Source organism: Rhinolophus sinicus, linkage group LG18, assembly GCF_036562045.2.
Source record: "Rhinolophus sinicus isolate RSC01 linkage group LG18, ASM3656204v1, whole genome shotgun sequence".
In the NCBI taxonomy this organism is placed as follows: Eukaryota; Metazoa; Chordata; class Mammalia; order Chiroptera; family Rhinolophidae; genus Rhinolophus; species Rhinolophus sinicus.
Window position 1 is genome coordinate 6884677 of NC_133767.1, and position 22223 is coordinate 6906899.

The 22223-nt window shown below is 47.1% G+C and overlaps 1 protein-coding gene across 2 annotated transcripts in view; it reads left to right on the plus strand.

The window, feature by feature from the left end:
• The window catches only part of CPPED1 (calcineurin like phosphoesterase domain containing 1), a 77062-nt gene extending 58264 nt beyond the window's left edge, over positions 1-18798 (plus strand). For both annotated transcript variants that reach the window (XM_074322952.1, XM_019750676.2), the window contains one exon: positions 15807-18798. In XM_074322952.1, coding sequence (XP_074179053.1) covers positions 15807-16036 — 230 coding nt within the window. In that variant the 3' untranslated portion in view covers positions 16037-18798. The remainder of the gene's footprint in view (positions 1-15806) is intronic.
• Positions 18799-22223: the final 3425 nt, after the last annotated feature.

Consider the following 22223-nt stretch of genomic DNA (forward strand, 5'->3'; position numbering starts at 1 on the left):
ATATTTTTCTTTCTTAAAAACTGTGAAAGCAGATCCTACAAAATGTTAATATTTGCTCTCTGTGGGTGGTGCGAATATCAGTGTTACATTACTTTTTGTGCTCATCTGCATCTTCTACGTTTCTCAGAAAATGGAAAAGAATGATGAAAAAAATCCCTGTAATAAAGTCTAGGTCAGGGGGTGGCAGACTCTCTGTGAAGGGCCAGACAGTAAATATTTTAGACTTTGTGGGACCCAGGCAATACTGAGAAGAGTAATCAGTACTTGTAGAAACCTAAATGTAGCCATTTATTAAGGCAAGAAGCGTTTGTAGCTCACATTCCTTATGAGCAAACAGACGGTGGCTGTGGTTTGCTGAGCCCGGGTGTAGGTACCTAAGCTCAATCACTATGGACACTTACATTTAAGGATAACAGTTACAGAGCCATCCGTTTTCAAAAATGTATCCCATTTAGCCCTTTTCACACTTAATCTCTTCTTTTAGCCACAAGTGAAAGGCTCACATCTAAGGGAGGAAAAGATTTTCTTTCTTTGTTTCTGGTTGACCGTGTTTTGGGTGTTTTAATAACTCACACTCTGCCTGATGGTTGTCTGTTTCTCACTTCTAAGTGGCCTCTGAGTTGTCATGTGGACATGGCCTAAGGTTACTGAGCCACCTTCTTCCCCCTCCTCTGTGCCGGGCACTGCCTTGGATCCCAGCCTCAGTTCCGTTGGACGTAAGACGCTTCGGAAAGCAGTTTCCCAAGCAGTAGAAAGCATGTCAAGAAGGTCATCGACAAAACAGCATTCCCGTGGAACCCTCCTGCATCCCACACTGTAAGGAAACGTCCTGGGACCTCTTATTTTGTAAGAGCTTCCAAAGGCAGGCTTATAGACGGTCCAAAAACGGAGTACTGGTCACCCGGAAAGGAGAGTTACTCTTCTAAAATGTATAGGCTCGTGTTATTTCCTTTCGGCTGTCGCCCAGCTCACCCGGCGCACAGAATTAAGAAGTTTATCATCTCATGTAAATAGAAATCTGGGGGAGATTCAGACTGTCTGTCGAGCTAACTCAGGGACCAGGATCTCGCCGTGATTCTGCTCCCCCCACCCATGTGGCCCTTCTCTAGGGTTGGATCTTCTCAGGCGGCTGCCACAGCTCACACTCAGATTTGGCAGTCCTCAGAGGCAGCAAAGGGGACTTTTTAAACGAAGCAGAAACTTTCCCAAGACCCCCATCCCCCAGTAGGCATTCTCCCTCAGCTCCCTATCCAGACCTGGGCCACACAAGTCCTTTCCCCGCCCTTGAAGGGGCCACAGGAAAGAGTGGCCGTAGCTGCCTCCATCCGGGTTCTGGGGATGAAGCCCCTGACTCCCAGAGCAGGACATTTCCCAGAACAAAACCAGGATTCTTTTAGCAAAGAGAACAGGGGTGTGGACACTGGGAGGCAACCAGCACTGTCTCCCCTGGTAAAGAAGAAAGGACCCCGTATCACACCTTATTCCAAAACAGCTCCAGAAAGCACTGTGTCCCCGTGTGCCGCAGGGGGTTTCCACACAGCGTGAGTCTTGGAGACTCACAGCAACTCCACGAGGGATCTGCTGTCACTATTAAAACCAGGGAGGTAAAGTGGCCCGTCGTGCAGCCTTAAGTAACGGACAGGATTCAGAACCCGTGCTCATTCCACTCTGTCTGACTCCCACCCATCAGGAGGCCTGGCTTCCTCACTAAAGGATAACACCTCAGGAGCATGGTGGTTCTTTTGTCACCAGAAAATCCTGGGGCTCCTTTTCTTTAGGTAACATTGGCAAAGGGGCAATTTCTGTTTGTCCTCCAGGATACCACCTAAAACATAGCTTCTATGTTGCCATAAGGTTCATATATCCATCCATCCATCCATCCATCCATCCATCCATCCATCCATCCATCCGTCATTTTCAGAGCAGCAGCTCTATTCTGTTCATTCTGGAGACAGATATTCAGTTAAATAGACTTGGTCTCTGCTCTCCCAGACCAGCAGGGAACACCAAGGTGGAAACAAGAAATCTCAGATCAAAAGTAGAAGAACGTTCAATGAGCAGGAGGAAGGAGAATCAGCATGAACAGGAATGTTTTCCCCAAGGAGAGCAGCAACTAGGGTCCTGAAGGATGAATGAGTTCATCAGGCAGATGTGGGCAGGAAGAGGGCATGCAAGACACAGGCAGAGCATGGGAGCCCCAGGACAGCCCAGCGTGCACTGGAGCTGGTGCTGAAGCTGCTCGGGGACAGGAATAGGGTACAGGTGTTTGGTGACACGGAGCAGGGCCTAGTCGGAAACTTCAGGTGCTCGGGAAGCGTGGGGAAGTTTCCAGGACAAGTGGCACAATCGGTTTTGCATTTCAGAGTGACAGCCTTGCTCAGCCTGTCCAGGATGCATTTTTCTCTTTCTTCCTTCCCTGGTTTTTGTTCAGGGCACCAGTGTGACAAGCTGAAAACACTTCTCTCCAGACCCTGTTGCAGCTACTTGTGGCCGTGTGACCCAGTACTGGAATTTAGTAAGTGGGGCTTCCCTTTTCGTCCTGCTTGGCACTTGGACGCAGTGCTACCTCCCCATGTTACTTGGAAGCCCTGCAGCCATGTTGCCGCCCTGAGGACAAAGCCACACACTGAGGGTGACAGAGCAGACAGACAGAAGGAGCCTGGGTCCTTAGCAAAATCCTTAAGCTGCTGCACCCACTCTGACTGCCCACCCCCTTTCTTTCTGTGAGATGGAGCGGCCGTCATAGATGAACACAAGCACACCCTTGACTGGTGTAAGCCACTGACAGCTGAATGTCCTGACACATCTGGGGGCAGAGAGGAGGGCAGATGGGAAGGCAGGAGGCTGAGGAGACCCGCAGCCACAAAGACCAAAGGCTGCCCCGAGGATGGAGAGCAGAGAGGGCTGTGAGCGGGTTCAGATGGAAAAACCAACAAGATGCACATCCTAGGAGGAGAAGGGAGTTTGGGGTGACTCCTGCATTACCAGGGGACTGTGCTGGCCCAGGGAGCCCCCAATGGCGGTGCAGGCATTGGGGCGAAAGGACTGAGTGTGTGTGTGCAGTGCCTGCAGGGGCGTCAGCGAGGTCCTTGAAGCAGTCCTGGAATTAAGTCGGGGCTGGGGACGGATTCGGAATCATGGGCAGGTGGGGTGGCAGAGGTCACAGCAGCGGCTGTGTCCTCCATTGAGCATGGGCATGGACAGCGCCCGGGAAAGGCCACCTGCCAAAGGGCCATGGAAAAGCACGCCGATTTGGCGAATGCCGTGATCTTGGAGGAATCTCTGCCTGGTTGGAAGCTTTCTCTCCTCAGTCACTACAACGAAACTGGCTTTCCCATGCTCCTCACATTTCGCCGGCTGCAGCACTGCCCTCTGGGCCCTGCTGGCTGGAGTCTGACCCAGAGCACTTGTTCCCGAGCCAATTTCATCTTCAACGCTCTGCAAAACAAAACCCTCCCTTCTGTGACTTGCCACCACGTCTGACTACCTCCCTCGAATATTTTTGGATGGATTTCCAATCTGATACATGAACGAGCCGTCAGTCAAAACAATCTTTTTAATGAGCCTCTTGTCCTGACAGCTGTGTTTAAGACAGGACCTGAAAACGGCTAATGGAAATCTAGAAAATTGTCCGTTCTGGATTGGAACCTTAATGTGTGCCCCACGTTCCATCTCACATGCAAGCCTGCCATCTTCTTTTAAAAATAAAGAGATTATGAATAGCGGGGGGAAAAAAGATGTATTTTGTGCAAATGAATAAAAGACCTTCTGATCAGATACTTAGAGAAGGATGTGAGGAAGGTATAATTATTGAATGCCGCCTGAGTACGTCACACGCAGCTTCCTGCTGCGTGACCTCGGGCACAGCTCTCTCACTTGATCTCCTCAGCGACCCTAGGGGTGGTTGGTATCATTCCTACCTCCCAAATGGGGACACTGTGGCTCCGAGCGGTGGACGGACGTGCCACACTCACATAGCTCGGCAGTGGCAGACTGTGTTTCAAGCCCACGTCATCTGACCTCTACCCCAAGCTGCCACCGCTTTTCTGGCAGCCAAATACTAACATGATAAAATACAGCCCTTCTCTGACACACACACACAGGTTTTGAATTTCCAAGTCATCAGGAAGGGGAAAAATTAAACACTGAGCATAGCCTCCCATGTAGGAAAGAATAAGGGAGTGAGTGACGGTGCAGGAGCATCATGAGTCCTGAGTCCTGGTGGGGAAGTGTGAGGCCGCACTGAAGTCACCGTCCCTGGGTTCTGGGGGGGACTCTGGGGGAGGCGAGGGCAGCCAGGCCCTCCGGCCCGGAGGGGAATTGTTTCCCGGCAGCACTGCCTTGTACCCAGGATCCTGTGGGCTCCCGTGCTCCAAATTGGGGACGGCTGCTGTCCTTTATAATTAGGGGGGTGCAGTGGTAGAAGGGGAAACGTGCTGTAAGCAGGGCCTGGGCCCCTCTCGGCTGCCTTCCGGTGTTGGCGTGGTGACCAGTGACTCTCTCCCCATCCCCTTGTCTATGGGACTTTTGTGTTGGAACCGCTTCTGTCCTGATGAAGCTGAAACTGCACAGCCTGTGGGTTCTCTGATCTACTTCTCTGCTGTCACGAATGGCGGTTTCATCTCCCTCTCTCACTTTCTATAGTTTCCATTAAGAGGAGCCTTGAAAGGGAAGAATATAATCTCTGTTGATTATTATTTAGGTGAAGCAAGAAAAGTATAATTTACATGTTTTTTTGTTTTGTTTTTGTTTTTTAAGGGAGGAAATTGGGTTTTTTGTTGTTGTTTTTTAAGAAAAAAGAAAAATCTCTTCTGCTTATGGAGTATGAGCTGGCCTTGGGTGAAGGTCATTTCGACAGCTGGGCTGTTACTTCCTACCCAAGCGAATGGTAAAAAGAATAGACGAAAGACAGGGAAAGGATTTCAAGAGGTGGTTGTGAATCCTTAAGACAAGCCAGGTGTGTCACAGCAGGTGGACCAGATAGCTGAACGAATGCCTGCGGTGACCAGATGTTTGCGTGGCCACAGGAGAGGCATGAACCCAGGTTTCCAGCAGTGGCGCAGCCCAGGACCACCTGGTCCCATGGCAATGAAGTCGTCACCAGCCGTCTGAGCCGCTCACACCCTTCAGAAGGTAGGGGTTTGGCTCCTGTAGGGGAAAATGCCCCCTCACCCCAGTCAGCTCACGCAGAGGCAGGGCTGCTTGGGTTGGGTGCTTGACCTGAGTCTCTTCTTGTGCTAATGACCCTCAGCAAATGGGCAGATGGCTGCTCCCCTGAGACCCTGCCATCCGTCTGGGCATGGACTCCTTCCTCCCAGGAGGTGGCCCTGCTCCAGGTGCCAGGGCCCTCAGAAGCTGCACTCACTGAGCCAGTGTCCCATCCACCTGAGCAGTCCCTGGAGGGCTGGAAGGCTCAGGACCCATCTGACCTCCCAGTTTAAAATATAGAATGACCGTCTGACAGCCTCGATGTTACATAGCGAAATATGGTTTTCAAGATTTTATAGGGCAGCTGTAGAGATAGAGCTGGAGGTCCTGCGTGGGACAATGAAAAGATAGTGTTGAGAGAATAAAAGCAAGTTGCAAATCCATAGACAGCAGATGTCATTGGTGTGAAATTATATGTGTGCGTGTGTGTGTGTGTGTGTGTATATATATATATATATATATATTTCTATAGGCCTATATTTTTATGTTTTGTATTTTTACATTTGATCTTATTTTTTAGCAAGCATGCATTGGTTTTTTTCTTTTAACTTTTTATGCAGACATATTTTTAAGCTTACAGAAAAGGTACAAGTAAAAACGAACGTATATACAGACACCCTTTACCTAGCTTTGTCTGACATTTTTCCTAGATTGCTTTAATTTTTATTATTTGTGAGAGATACTGCAAATACATATATTTCTCTCTGACCCGAGGGTCAGTTGCATGCAGTGATGTGTGTTTGCTTATTTTCCCTTCTTTTCTTACACAAAAGGAAGGCTGCTGTATGTGCTTTTTTGCACTGGCTTCACATCATTCTTCTTGGCGCTCTTTCCATATCTGTGCATGTAGATCTTCCTGGTTCTTTACAGCTGCAGTGTGTGGACCATAGTTAATTCAACTGCATTACTTGTGAGGGCAGAAAACAACAAAGAGAAATAATGGAAAGAAAATGTAAAAGCCACTGAAGAGAGCAAGCGGACACTCTAATAGACAGTCTGTTCTTTTCAAAGTAGGTGGGACGGTGGGAGAAGTCGGGCCCCAGGGCGCCCCCAGGCTGCTCCTGCCACCGCAGAGTGAGAGGCCGCAGGAAGCCCAGTTGGCCTGCTTAGGTCAGATCGGGGTCCCTGGGCTCAGAGCCCCAAGACCCGGTTTGGAGGACATGTGGGGGGGCTCCCGGAAGCAGGGATCTGAGGATGTAGGACCGCCCCCCGCCCCCCGCCCCCAAAGGACAAAACCAAGCACAGGAGATATGCTCAGCGGGAGCCAGACTCCCAGCTAGGACTCCGGGGCACAAATCCTAAGACAGAGGTGGACCCGCCTTGAGGCAGGGGCCAGCTCCCCCACCCCCAGGGGCAACAACCCATTTTAGGAAGACTGAAGAATTTAAAATAATGCTTATAAGGAGACTTGTTCACAGTGCCTGGCCCGTAATGGAGCTTCAACAAATGATAGCTATTACTATTATAGTCATTATCCCCCCCCCTTTTTTTTGTAACAGCTTTCTTGACACGCCATACCATTAACGTACCATTCAATTCACTTATTTAAAGTGTACAGTTCGGTGGTTTTTATATTCACAGAGTTGTGCATCCATCACCACAGTCAATTTTAGAACATTTTAATGACTGGATAAAGAAACACTGTCTCTTTAGCAGTCTCTCCCCCGTTTTCTCCGAAATCCCCTCCCTCTCTCCCTGCCCTAGAAATCTTCCTGTCTCTGTAGATATGCCTGTTCTGGGTATTTCATATAAACTGACATATGATACGTGGTCTGGGGGCTCACATTTTGCTCCCCCCCCCCCGTCATCTGGTCGTTGGCTATGACCCCCACCAAGGGGAAGTAACCGCCTGGTCAGGTCTCAGGAGAACAGGCAGCTGTGACCTGTTAGCAGCCAACCCTCCCACAGCTGGAGGATGGACACACAGCCTGTAAAGGGGACTGGCGGGGACGCTGACAACGTCCACCCGAGTAAGTCATGTCAAAGGGCTTTGATGAGAGCAGGGTGGCAGGGAATATCCAGCATGATGGAAGAACAGGGAGGGCAGCAGTGACTCAGAACTTCTGGATCACAGAAGGGTGCTGGCCTCGCACGTGGTCCTGGGCAAGCTCCCGTTTAATCTTTGAAGGCTCTCCCTTGTCAGATCACCGAGGAACGAAGTCTCAGTGACCAAACTCTGACACCGGTCCTGCCACTTCCAGGCTGAGGTCAAAAACTACTAACTGTCACTACATCTCAGTTTTCTCCTCTGCAAAAGTGGGATAATAGCCTGCCTTCTCCATAGGGAAAGGGTGGGGTTAAGTGACTGACAGACACGTCAAGTGCAGAGAACAATGTCTGCAGATGGTGAGCACATTCCATAAATGTTCGTATTGTCATCGCCATGGTCATGATCCGACTTCAAATGCCAGGTCTTCCATGCGAGCAAAGAACTGGACGCAGTTGGGGGTGTGTTTAGGGCGAAGCCACCAGTGTTGTGACTCTCGGCACTTTGTGCCTCTGAGTCCTCGTGATCCAGGGTCATATCCTAGCTGTGTGACCCCAGGAAAGTTACTTAACTTCTCTGTGCCTCATTACCTCACCTGTAAAAGGTGGGTAATGTCTTCCTCATGGGTGTCCTTGTAAGGCTGAACTAAGATGATACATATGCAGTATGCTCAGCTCAGAGTGGTGTTCAGTGAATAAAACCACTAAACTGTGTTTTTCTCATTGTCCGCATTTTATTGTGAATCGCTCTTTACTACCCAGCTGCAAGGCAGGCCTTAAGCTCCTAGTTGCTAGGAATGGTAGATCTGGGTACCCCACGGCGCTCCCACATCACCCTGCACCAGAGAGAGCTCGGTGCAAATGTCTGTTGCCTCAAATTGGCTGAAGAAGCAGCCTCCTGCCTCGCCCAGAGAACGTGGAGCTGGCCGTTTCCTCTCCCACGTTCTCTGGCAGTCCGGGGGTGGGGGGGGGGCCGCACCTCCACATTTGAAAAGATACATGCTGGTGGCATTCAGAGAGTGATTGTGCTGGAATCCAGAATTCCCAAATTGGCAACTCAAAACCGTCACTTAATAGTGAAGAACCTCCGACTGCATGAATCAGGGGGCCTGGACCCCTGTTTCAAACTATCAGCCGCACCTCCCAGCCCTGCTCGGGAAAGCCGTGCCCCGACTTTGTCTCTGCCACCCAGGCCTCTGACTGCCGAGGGAGGATTGTTTACACCAGCTTTCTGTACGTTCACACCCAGACTATTTTTACTTACTTTTCTTTCTTTTTATGAGTCACAATTTCTTCCTTGCCCCTGAGACAGCAAATCGGGTGTGACTAATAATATATGACAGTTCACTGTGACAGCTGACATTGCAAAGGTGTGTGGTGTTTACAGATACTCTGGCAGGATGAAAGCAGAAGCTGCCCAATTTGAACTTATTTACACTTCCCGGGCCTAAAGTCAGGCCATGAGGGAGTCCGTTTTGAATATCAAAATTGTACTGGGGTGGGTCCCGATATCCTGACTGATGTGAGGCAAGTTTCTGATATTAGAATATTAAGTTATACAGAGGTTGCATCCTAGTCCTCACATTGACTTGAAGTGAATTTGAATGGAGACAGCTTTAAAATAGCTTTTATAGCATCTTCATAGCTTGATACCGTAGAGAAATAAATATGAAGCTAGTGCCACAGAAGTCACCCTGTGTGGATGCGGGAGCTACCTTTGCTGGGAATTCCTCTTCCGGCGGTAATTTAAGAAGACGCTTGTCATCTCCGTGCAGCAGCTCATAATTCAGAAACAATCCATACGTAATACTCAACAAAGGCACTATAGAGGCATGTTGGCCAGATGACTGATGAACAGCCCGAATGGAAATTCTGCACGACCCTTGAAAACACGGCTAAAATCAATCCCCCGTCAGGGAAACCATGATTTATTAATACATTCCTTGCCTCCACTGAGTCGTGAATCAATGCTTCCCTATCAAAAGCTAATAGAAAGCCGGGATGGGTAAAACTCCTTAGAAGTCCCCGGGGCCTGTCAGTGTGCAAGGGGCAGGACCGTAACTCGGACCAGAGCCTGCGCGTCAGAGCCAGCACGTCACGCGTGTCCCACTCCAGCAGTGCGCTGATGGCCCAGCCCTGGAGGGCGTCTCCAGGGGGTGATGGGCCTACTGTTTACTGGGTGCTTGTTTCCAGCATCCAGGCTCTCCTCCAAACCACTCTGCCGCCCATGAGGCAGGTGTTTCACTATTCATCTTCCAAATGAGGAAATCAAGACTCAACAAGTTTCAGGTACCGACCAAAGGAAAGGTCCCAAAGGAAAGAACCTGAGTTCAGAGTTTGGGCTCTGACATCAGAACACCCACACTCGGATCCTGGCTGCTCTGTGTTCTAAGTGTAACTGCCTCAGTGCCTTAACTCCCCCAGGCTTCAGTTGTCTCATCTGTAAAATGCAGATGACTCTGCCCATGGGGCGGATTCAGCAAGAGGATGGATGAAAAGTCCTTAGCGTCCTGTGCTATCCTCGCCCCACTCTGCCTCAGTATTTGCCCTTCCTTGGGGCATGACAGGGACAGCATAATCCCAGACTTGCCAGGAGGAAGGAAATTGACTCAGAAACTCCCACTACCAGATACTCCCCACGCTTCTGGTTCTGGTTCCCACCGAAGAAGAGGGTCCCACAGTTCATCCCTGTGTCTCATCCCGAGTCTCATCCCTGTGTCTCGGCTTTCACCAGGCCAACCAGAAACAGCCTAGAAGGTTGACCTCTGCCCCAGAACCCAAGGGAGTGCTTCCTGTGCTCCTACGTCGGAGACGGCTTCAGCCTCCTGCCTGACCATCCCTCTGCAAACTTGGTCCTTGCGTGGTTTCTCATTCACGACTCCAAACTGTCAAGTTCCGCAGCATAATCGGGGTGAGAAGGGTGAGCTCGTTCACCAGAGGGGAAGGTCCTTGCCACATGGTTCTGCTCTCCGACAGCCTCTTGCGTCTCTGTTTCTAGTCCTAGTCAGGCATCTTTGCTCATGTAAGAACCCACATTTGGTCACATTTTCTGTGATTTATGACATTAACAATCAATGGTGAGCCCTAGGGGCTGGGATGGGAAGATGGATGGCACTGTCCACTGCAGAGCCGCCCCGCTGTGCGGTCCACCCAGATCTGCTCTGAAAGTCCCACTGGTCGCTTGAACAGTCCCCATTAACTCTCGCGTCTCCGCGAATGCCAATTAATATGGCGTGAAATTTAAACACAAATGAGTTTTTATAGCTAATTACTGCTAATGCGAGCTACTTTCAAAATTGCCGAATGTTCCTTCCAGAATAGTACAGTCTGCAGCTATGCATTAAGCCTAAAGAGCCCAATTTCATAAACATAATTTAGCATACAGCGAAATAATAATGCTAAGTGCCTTCCGACTGGCCATTAGGGGCTCCCCGAGGCGGGACTAATAGCAGAGGCTCCCACTGGAGCCTCCGACGGCCATAAGGCTTCGAAACCCCAGGAAGGCCGCAGAGGAAGCAGTCATTTCCACAGCCCTCCAGTCTGAGCGGGGACCCAGTGGGCACCATCCCGTGGTTCCAGCTACAGCTGCTGAAGCGCACGGCTCAGGCCCTGGGAGGGTGGCACCTGCCTCTCTGTCGTCCTCTCCCCGGTCCCTGTCACCTGTCACACCACCTCTAGGCTGTTCACGGCACCTTGATGATCGGTCACTGCCTGATCATTACAAACGTTGCAGTAATAAAGTGGAAAGTGATGCTGCCCCCCCCCCCCCGTTAATCGTACCCCACCATCCTCATCGTGAAATCACAAGTAGGAGACGTTGAGTGTGGGGATCTCCCCAGTTTACTTGGGGGGCACAGACACGTGCGCACACACCCTCTTATGCATATGTTGGCTTCATTTTACAAAAACGGGTCGCATAACACTTATATCTTCTTGTTTATACTTAACATACTTGGTGCCTTCCGCTGTCAGCACGTGTAAGTCTCCCTCTTTTAACACATACGTCCTGTGGATATAGTTCATGCGGCCTCCCGTCAGTGGACCTGACGGACCGCCTCAGTGAACACTGCACTGGGTGTCTCGGCCCCCAGACAGAGCCCACCACACCTGTGGCCTCTTCGCTGGGTATTTCTAAAGGATAAATTTCTACGAAAACAGGGCTGCTGGCTCAAGGGCACAATGCAATGTGAGCCGATAGCACCTCTTTACCCTCTGAAATGAGTCAGTTGTGTGTGTTTGCATCCTAATGCCATAGAAGTAGCTGTTTCTCCCCACCCTTGGCTGTAGGGGAAGCTGAGTCACCTTGCTCTCCGTCCCTCACTGTGCACGTCAGCTGGCAGCTTGGAGAAGTACTGGTCAGCATTTAGAAACTGTGTCTCTGTTGGGATTTGTGGTGTTTTTCGCACGCTGAGGTTATGGATTTGGGGATGACCAGGCAGGTAAAGTGCCATTTTCCTCCCAGTCATTTCAAGGGCACGTGCTATCCCCAGGACTTACCCTCACTGTGGATATTGTTCAGTTTCTCCTGTGAATTGACACTTGGGAGGAAGTGGCCGTGTATGGCCCGCACCTCCGGGGGCTGGTTATGTCCCACCTCCTCCAGGGCATGAGGAGGATGTGCGTAAATTATTGTTACTCTTGTGTATGCGAGGTTGGTGTCTTTTTCCCACGTGTATTTATTTAGTCATTTATATTAGTTGCACTCATGGATTATATATACTTTGGGTTATAATGTAATATTAGGGGCTTTCTGTTGGTTTTATTTATTTGTTTTTTTCTCCGACCGTTAAGTTTGGCCATTGGGAGCTCGTTCCGTTGGCCACTGTGTCCCTTAGACATGCTTCACCGTGGTGAGTCTTTGCGCACTTGCTTCCTTTCTGGCTCTGAAAGATCCTGCAGGCTCATCTTGTATTATCCCTGCCCCAGCCTTACGGTCAGCCATCTCTCCAAGAATCCATAGTTCATCTTGCTGGAGAAGCCAAGATCTGGACGCTAGGTGTGCTTATTGCTAGTATGCGACCCTGCTTCTCAACACTCGCAGCCGACAGAGCAAGGACGTGTGTCTGAATACTACCCTGCACGTATGCACATCTATGCAGGGTGTAATAATTTGCTTCCGTAGAATGCTAAACGTGAGTTCATACTGATGTGTCCAGCTCTCGTCCATTACCACATGGGTCATTCCAGTCTCCCCTTCCCCTACCTTTTTTTTGCATTTTTTTAAAATTGGACTAGATAATTCACCCACCATAAAATTCACCCTTTTAAAGTACAAAATTCGGTGGTTTTAATATATTCCCAAGGTTGTGCAACCATCACCACAATCTAACTTTAGACCATTTTTACCACTCCATGAGGAAACCCTACCCATCAGCAATCACTCCCCATTCCCCCCACCTTCCCCTCTTCCTGCAGCCCCTGACAAACAATAATCGTTCTTTCTCTATGAATTTGCCTATTCTGGATACTTTATATAAATGGGATCATACAGTGTATGGCCTTTTGTATCTGATTCTTTCACTTAGCATCATGTTTTTTAGGTCAATACATATTGTAACATGTAGCAGTACTTTGTTCCTTTTTGTGGGTGAATAATATTCCACGGTAGGGATGTACCACCTTTTGCTTATCCATTCATCAGTCACTGGACATCTAGGTTGTTGATGGTTTTTAGGCTCTTGTGAAGGATGCTGTTAGGAACATTCCTGTGCAGTTTTTGCCCTGATGTCATGTTTTCTTTCTCTTGACTGTATACCTAGGAGGGAAATTGCTGGGTCATGTGGTAACTATATGTTTAACATTTTTTAGGAACTGCCAAAGTTTTTTTCCAACATGGCTGCAACATTTCATATTTCCACCAGCAACATTTCCTATTTCCACCAGCGCTGTATGAGGGTCCCAATTTCTCCAAATCCCTATGAATACTTGTTATTTTCCATCTTTTGAATTATAGCCATTCTAGTTGGTGTGAAGTGTTACCTCATTTTGGTGTTTTATTTGCATTTCCCTGGTGATTGAAGATGTTGAACACGTTTTCATGTGCTTGTGGGCCACTTGTATACCTTCTTTGGAGAAATGTTTATTCAACTCCTTTGTCCATTTATCAACTTGGTGATTGTCTTTTTATTGTGGAATTGTAAGAATTTTTTATATTTTCTGGATATTATACCCTTATCAGATACATGATTTGCAAATATTTTCTCCAATTCCATGGGTTATCTTTTCATTTTCTTATTTGAGTTTTAGTTTCACTTTAACATTAAAAAATGGAGTTTTTCAAAGAAAATAAATAGGTAATTAAATTTACCAAAGTATTTTATCAGTGTTGGCGCATCATTTTTTTTTTTTTTTAATTTATCCCTTCCTTTGCTAAAACATCTCTCCTAATAATTCTTTTAGTGAAGGTTTGGAGGTGGTAAACTTTTAGTTTTATATGTCCGAACATGTATTTCTTTTGCTGGGTATAAAATACGAGGTTCATAGTTACTTGCGCTCAGCATTTTGAAGGTATAGCTCCCTGATTCTGTTATTGTTGAGATGCCTGCTATCTAATTGTCGTTTCTTTGTAATACTATTACCATGATATCTTTTTTAAGCCTTTTCTCTTTGATGCTCCACAATTTTACTGTGATATATGTTGTTTTAAATTGACATTTATCCTACTTAGTACTTTTTATCTGAAGATCCATATATTCCGCCATTCTGGAAAATTGTCAGCTATTATTCTTTTGAATTAGTCTATTATTTCATCCTTTTTCTTGTTCTAGCACCCCTTAAGCACCCATTGAAACCTCTTACTCTGTCCTTCGGGTTCTTTGAACTGCTTGTTCATACTGCTTGTGTCTGGGTCTCTGTGTTGTCTTCTGGTTCAATTCCTCAGCTCTACCTTTTAGTTCATGAATTTCCTCCTTCATTAGTGTCCAGTCTAGATTTTATGCCATTTATTGAGAGTTGTTTTTGTTTTAAATTTAATGGTTATATCTTTTATGTCTTTCATTTCTAACTTTTCCTTACCAGCTATTCTTATTCAATTCATGCCTGTTTTACTTCATAACATGTTGCTCTTTTGAGGGATATTAGTCCTTATTTAAGGACTTTCTGACATCCTGAACACATTTATTTAAAATATTTTCCAGTCTTATATCACTGATATCATCTGGAGTTAATTCATGTTCCTGATTGAAGAGTTTGTGGACTATCTTATTTAGCATGAGAGTTCTTCCTGGGTGGTGGATTTTTTTATTTCAGGTTCAATTTGAGTAAGAGGTATTTTTTTGTTTCGTTTTTCTCTTATTTTCTCTCTTGACTAACTTCTCCCTGTCTAGTGGTTTTGGTTACTTCCCCCCGAGCCACCATCTGGGACCAGGCCTTATAATGGTGCTTTTGCGCCCCTGCCCCACAGTAATATTGGGAAAACGTGTTTCAGTTCCTAGACTTGAACCTGTCTTCCTCCCTTCCTAGACCCATAGGCTGCCTGCTACGAGCCCTGCCCACTGGTGTGCTGGAGATAGCTCTTACCAGCTCTTGAAAACCAATTATTAAGTGTTAAGTAATTTCATAAGTTGGTTGTTAAACAGCCATTATTAAAAATTAAATTATACAAACTCATCGTTAAATATATTAAAAAGCAAAGGGAACACACACTCAAAACTTGCCGTTTTCTAATGACCTTGCTGCATAGGACTGTTATCCGTGCTCTCAAGGCTGTGTTCAGAGCTCGTATCTGTACGGTGGAAACACTATGTGATGGAGTGTTACGGGGCGTCTCTTTCCACAGCAGTGACATCACGTTGATAATTTAAAATCGGCTGTGATAAGAGTGTTTAAACCATGGAAATTAGGGACATTACAGATCAGGTCTTTCTTTCCCTTCTGGAGTGCTTCGTTACACTGCGGCCTTGGCCCCAGGCAGTGGCCGGCAGTTTTCTTCCATCTCCTTCATAAACAGAGGCGTTCACGCCCCCACTATTTCACATGGGGGCCAGGCTTGATTTCCTCGTCTCAGAAAGTGCTTTCAGTCTCGATTGTCTTCTAATAAGAGCTGAACTCCCATCAGCAGTGTAACCCCACTCATTGCTCTGCCTTCTTGCTTTGTTTCTGGTCCATGGAGCTGTTTATTTTGGTCTTGAGGCTGCCTCTGTCCTTCAGTTTTCTTTTTTATGTTTCATCCATCACTGCTTTAAGTTTGGAGCTGAGGTACATTAAATATTGAACATGCTATGCTATCTTGACTAGAACTGCATAAACATTCTTTTTCATAGATGTGTAACTTTCCTTCACAAGGCTGCTTATATAGGCCTTGAAATATTTCCCTCAGCCTTCTCCATCTCTCCCAAAGCCGTGCACCGTCTCTTCCTTCTGTGCTCTGGTTCCCTAGCACGTCCCTGCACTAGTTATCACACACGTGATGATGACATATTGTGCATATGAGTTCGATTCTGGCAAAAGATTCTGGCTGCCATCTATGCTGCCTTCTTCTTTATTACACACTGGATAACACGATGCGTTTCATATAATCATATACTGTTGCTCACAGGGAAAAACCATGGGCGCCCCCAGGTCACCTGCATGGAAGTCCTCGGCCCCCTAATGTTTGTTTCCATTCCCTGCAGGTATCAGAGCTGTATTTGCAGGCCACTACCACAGGAATGCAGGGGGCACCTACAAGACGCTTGACATGGTGGTGTCGTCTGCCCTCGGGTGCCAGCTGGGCAAAGACACCCATGGGCTCCGAGTCGTGGTGGTGACCGCTGAGAAAATCATCCATCGCTACTACAGTTTAGATGAGCTAAGTGAGAGAGGAATAGAAGATGACCTGATGGATTTGATGAAGAAAAAATGATTGCCTTCATTTTTGATGCATTCACTTTTCCTTCCACGTTCTTTTTTCATTTTTTATTTTTCGTTTTGCCAGAAACAGCAGCTGCACACAACCACTTATTGAATATGAAAGTATACCAGGCAGATTTGTGAATTTATGTCCTTTTGCAGAAATCAAAGAGCTGGGGCCTATCCTAAATTACATTTGAAATAAAACTGCCCTCCCTTTAAAAAAGAGAAGGGGATGGGGGTTGGAGCCTGGCAATAAAAGAATAAATGATATTGGAACAGCTCTGCATGGGTGTTTGAATAAATCCTCCTGATGATGTTTCTCAACTTTCTAAAGTTCTCTGCTTCCGAATTCGATTGTTTTCTGGTAGCATATGGTGAAATGTCTACCTGTGGACCTCAGTCCCAACTTGACATCCAACTGCGACCTTTGATAATTCCTTGAACAAACTGCCTCTGATCGTGTTAAATTGTGGTCATGGCTCCCGTGCTCGGCAAAACAAAGGTCTTCTCCTTTCCCTCCTGACACAACAAACAGTGTGTCCCATGCAGACTCGTTTTAACAAGGAGCTGAGTAGCCAACATTCGCTGTTAAATTTTGAGATTTCTCCGATTGCTGTTGATGTGGTCGATACAAGTCAAAGCTTGAGTTGGCCTTTGTGGTGACTAGAAAAGTGACCTCTGCACACAGATCAGCCATGTGTAAAAATCTCATCCAGGAGACGAAAACCAGAGCCCTAAGTGCAGTGTGTTCTGAGTTCATTCACATTCAATGCTGCAGTCACTCTGCAGGTTGGTGTCCTCGTGTGATCGGTATGACGCTCCATTCCTGAGACTCTTCACTGTATCGCCTTGGACGGAGAAAGTAGGATTTGATGCAGAGTTCTCCAAAGAAGCAAAGCAGAAATTCTGGTGGGGCACAAACCGCTTTCAGCCACGTTATCTAAGTTGGCGCTGACTTTGATCAAATGCCCCAGTGCAGTGGAGCGTGGATGGTTCAAATCAGCATTATTTTCATGCAACCCGTTTTGCTGCATCGTCTCCGCAGCTCCCGACCACTGTGTTGTTTCGCCCACATCGTCTTTCTCAGCAGTTGTCCTGGTGGACAAGGAACCTAGGTCCTGCGGGTCCTGCCAGGGGCCTCTCCTGGCGTTGCCCAGTAGCATTCCGACATCTTAAAATGCCCTTAACAACCGACTGGTTACAAATGAACCGCAAAATCCATTAAATTAAAAGATTTTAGTCACTGTAGGAAAGCCGTGAGAAGTTACATAGGAGGATAATTGGATATGTAAATTCGTAAGGGACAGAAGACAAGTTAATTACACCACAGATCGGTGACACCGGTAGGTCATTGATACGTGGCACAAGAAAATTAAAATTTTTTTTTTAATTAGAAGGCTCTTGTTTTAGTGTTCTGCTGCATTCTTGCTTTGTATTCGTTTTTCTTTACAACAGGTGTGGATATAAGAGTTTAAGAAGAGGAAGTCAGTAAGTGGCATAACTAATAAGCCACATATTTCAGGCCTGGGATGTGGTCACACTTGGAGAATTAGCTGCCCCAATTGTGTCTCAGGATCGTAAACATGGACGTGGGGCTTCCTGGGGGGAAATGAGAAGAGTTTAATCACAGGGCACTGATGGTGCCATCTCTGTCTTGTTACGCGTGCAAATTGCTTTGGACTGTGGCACTCGAGTTTTGGAGAGGATACAAAGATAATTCAAAGCAATGGAAATGAAACTAAGTCTCCTTCCCTAAAAGCCCAATAAGCAAAAGAATTGATTCAAAACTCAGCAAGACTAGGCTAAGAAGAGGGAATCATGAACTTCCCACCATGTTTACAGTGACCAAACCACAGTGGAGAGAAGTTCAGAAAGAAGTAAGGAAATGATTTTATAGATGAGCGTGCATTATTCCGATAATAATTACCAGTGCATTCACTTATGATTCCTTTTGCTTAAAAAAAAATTTTTTTTTTAAGTGCCTTCTACTGTGAAAAACAAGAAAACATTTGATCGTAAGTGCCATGGTGTTGACTTTTTATTACATGCTATGTCCTAAGTACTTTGGCTCAGAGAGGTTGGGGCCATTTGGCCAAGGTCACACAGCTCATAACGGGGAAGGAAGGGTCATGGTGCAAGCAGTCCGACTGTCAAGCCCATGCTCCTTAGCACTGGCAAACGTTTGTCGTGGGTGAGGGGTTTGTCCCAGCTCAGCCCACGGCAACACTCCAATGTTCACCACCTTTGGCCATCTTTCCTGGGTGGGAGCCCAGTGGTAGCTGGAGGCCCTGGGACTTCCTCCTGAGGTTTGCGACGCCCAGGCAAGGCCCCGAAACCCTTTCCCTGATTGCACCAGGTTCATGATGGCAAAGCCTATCCAAGGAGCCCATTGCTACAGATGGAGAATTTTCACAGGAACGGACTGAGCAACAGAATGGAACCATCACGGGCCCCAGGACACAGCTCTGCCCACAAGGGTGAATGCGCGATGGTTGTCAGATGCTGCTGCACTCTTTGTTCATTGTTCCCGCCCCCCCCCTCCACCCCCAGGGCTTAGGAAACCCCCCAACTGTGTTAAGTTAAGAAATGTCACCTAATGGGCCCTTTCCAATGAATCGTTTTAATTGGGGGAACCAACAAGGGGCTGCTAAGAGGGAAAGGTTACTTAGAATGATCTAAAATTGAATTGTCAAGGCCGAAAAGTGTGTGGATGGGGTGGGGAAATGATCATCTAACTGCATTCACTTTTTATAATAAATAAATTTATCTCCAGTTTTCAGTCAAGTTTCTCCTGCGGTTGGAAAATGGGGCGGAGGCGGGGGGGATATCTGGTAAACATCATGGAACCAGCTCTAAACAGAACATTTCATAGTATCTCGTGCTTTTCAGCATCACGAGATTGTCAGTCCCTGATAAACAGTTGCAAGCAAACCCTACCGTTTACCTTCAGTACTACCTGCAGAAGGTACCGAGTTACATTATATATAACCATAGAAACTCTATACACACAATGCGGTTTAATGTCACAATCTCTATTCTAATGTGAAATCTTTTGAGAAAAGGTAGCAAAAACATCATTTGCTTTTACCTGGAATCTTAAAACTTACTCCCCAAGTGGTGCCTGAAACAGCTTTGTGCAGTCGTGAAATTAAGTCGCAATATTATATTGAGCTGGAGGGGAAAAGATGATTTAGGAATAAACTGTCAAGGCAAGTCCTATTAAAAGCTCTGTGTAATAGACACTAGGGATTTCTTGTTCAGATACCCTTAGCAGTTTGGGTTGCACATGCAAAAGATAGTACTTGACAGGTAATGCTGATTTAAAAAAAAAAAATAACTTCATTAAATACTGTCTTATGCCATTGGGGGGATATATATATATTTCTTTTTTTAGGAATAATGACTTCTAGCATCTTTCTCGAAAAGATTTTACTGACTAAAGTCTCTTTTTCCTCTAATTTTTACTTCCAGCTTTTTTTTTCCAAACATTAGTGACTCTACAAACACAGAAGTATATAGAGATTCACTGTTTCCTTTAGGTTTTATCTGTGTAAAGAAAGTTGATTGAATGTGAATAATTACAAGATACTTTTCATTACTCTGTTCTGGTACTTGCCTTCACAAAGTCCCTCTGCGTCTCGCCGACAGTATAGTCCCGACTCCTTCCCGTGGCTTCCTGGGCCCGGCGGACTCTGCCCCCTTCCTACCTGTCGGCCTCGTCTGGACCGCCTCGCCCTTGCCAGCCATTCTCCTGCCCTTTGTACTTGGTGTTTCCTCTGATGGGAATTGGTTTCTTGTGGTCATTTTGATCCCAAAAGTCACTCCCCAGAGAGTCCTTTCCTCAGCACCCCACCCCCAGGCATCACCTCCCCTCCGCTTGTTTCCTGCTCTTGGTGTGTATCCCCCTACCCCCCAGAACACACGAGCTCCAGAGCACCAGGGGCCTCGTCTGTCTCTTCTGTCTCTTCCTGATGCTTAGAACCTGCCTGGGGCACAGAGTAGCTGCTCAGTGAATACTTGGCGATGAATGTGGAATGAGTAACATGAGTAAAGATACAGACCAGCACTAATTATCAACATTAACACTCAGTACAGGGGAGGAAGGAGGGAAAAGAGGCCGCATTCCTAAGCCTTGTGGCAGTTCTTCCGAGATTGTCCTCCAAGTTACGTAATGTCGAAGTCAGTAAGTAGCTCACAGCATTCCTGATATTTTGGGTTCTCCCCTCACAGTGAAGAAATGGGGGGCGGGGGGGGGCGCAATGAGAGAAGTGTCCTTGACTCTTTACAAGTCTAAGCCCCGCTCACTGAACGCATGCTATGCTGTACCTGTAACCAAAGCACATGAGCCCAGAGAAGGGACGGGTTGTAGACAACGGCTCTATAGGACTGTGTAAGTGAGATGGCTGGAGATACAAGTCTAGAACCCGGAAAGGGAAAAATGCATCTTAGAAGTGCTTCGTGAATAAGTCATGAATAAATGAGATTTCTGAGAAACGTCAGCAGCCCTAGAACCTTAAAATAGACTTCTAGGGAACACCTTTGTTTCAGAAAAAGGAGTGAAGGGTAATCTTTTTTTTTAAGTTCGGACTGGTGCACATTGAACAATAGGAAAAGGGATTGGCTTCCCTTGGCGTTTAGTGGTTTCAGCCCCCACAGAGCAGCCCTTCTGCAGTATCCACACTCTGAACCCCGCCAGCTGATTCAGAGAGGGAACAAAAGACGGTCGCAAAACCCCTCCTCCCACTACACACACTTCGTAGAGCAGCCAGGGAGGGACAACGTTTTTATCAAAAAAGTCATCATCTATTTAAAAAGCCCAAATCCCTGAAGAGGGGAGACATGGGATGGGAATCCCCGTATTTTGTATGTGAACTTCACACAAATCTCGGGCTTACCTCTTAAATATGCATGAACAGAACAGACAGCAGCAGAAGCTTAAAAAATTGAACTGAGGTTGGAACTACCGCCCAGAGCAAACAACAGAGAATTTACACTTTGAGTCTCATCAAGTGAATTGCCTGCTCAAGCAAAAGCCTCAACATTCAGGAATATAACAGAATCCCGATTCCCCACAACATAACGTGTCCAATGCCCAGGCATCTGTTCAGAAACACTTGGCGTGCAACTTTTAAAAAAACAAACAAACAAAAAGAAGAAAATGTGAGCCACTGTCCAAGGAAAAGACAACCCTAAGATGTCCCAGATGTTGGAATGGTCACACTGGGGCAGTAAAGCAGCTACTAGGACCAGAAATGCCAAATATACAACCCAGCAGATGTCACAGAACACCAAAAAAGACAGGGCCATTGGTGACTGGGGAAGACTGCCCCACTGAGTACAGGAAAGCCACACTACACGTTGCTAAAGAAACGAGCAAGAAAGAAAAGAATAAGCAAGGACCGCTTTTTCCAGGGCATTTGGGAGGGCAGTAGACAGAGTGAATGCAGAAAGGTGTGGGTTGAGCGTGTTAACAGAAGGAAGACGCCATCAGGAAGAGGGTAAAAATGGACATGGACAAGGACAGTAACTGATGGCCCAAGGACATCAGAAGGGGCGAGGAAGGGGTTTGGGACACATCCGTGGTGGTGAGGTGGGAACAGAGAGGATGGAACAGGGTGGTGACCCTAAGACAGTGGACAGACCCTGGGTGGATCTGTTGGTTGACTGACTGACGGACAGGCAAGTTCCACTCCCGCGAGTGGGTTTCTCAGAGGAGCGCTGTGTGTCTGCTGCATTGTGGGGCAGAGGGGACACACTGCATGTAGGTACAGTTCACGTTGGTCCTGTCAGGCAAAAGCCACTGTCTCTGAACCACTGGTATCCATCAGGCTTTCCCTGAAGCTCTGCCTCGGGGCAGACCGAATGGAGGGTTTTGGACTTGAAAGGACGGCGTATTAAGGGTGTGGCTTACTATGGTGCCTATGAAAGTCTCCTCTTGGGCATTAAAGCTTTCCTCTCTCATACTGTCTCTGAAAGGCTGCCTGGATTTGCGTGTTTTGAAACTGCCAACTGGAACGTTACATCACTCCACCACACGTTTTCGCTGTCTCAGATTCCCCAGTACTGTACTTACCTCGTGGGCTGCAGTTGCCAGGTCTCCAGTGTTTGTCACACAAGACCCTGAGGACAGGAACAGCCTGTTGGCCTCTGTTCTGGCTCAGGGCCTGGCACTCCGTACAAATATTTGTTGACTCACT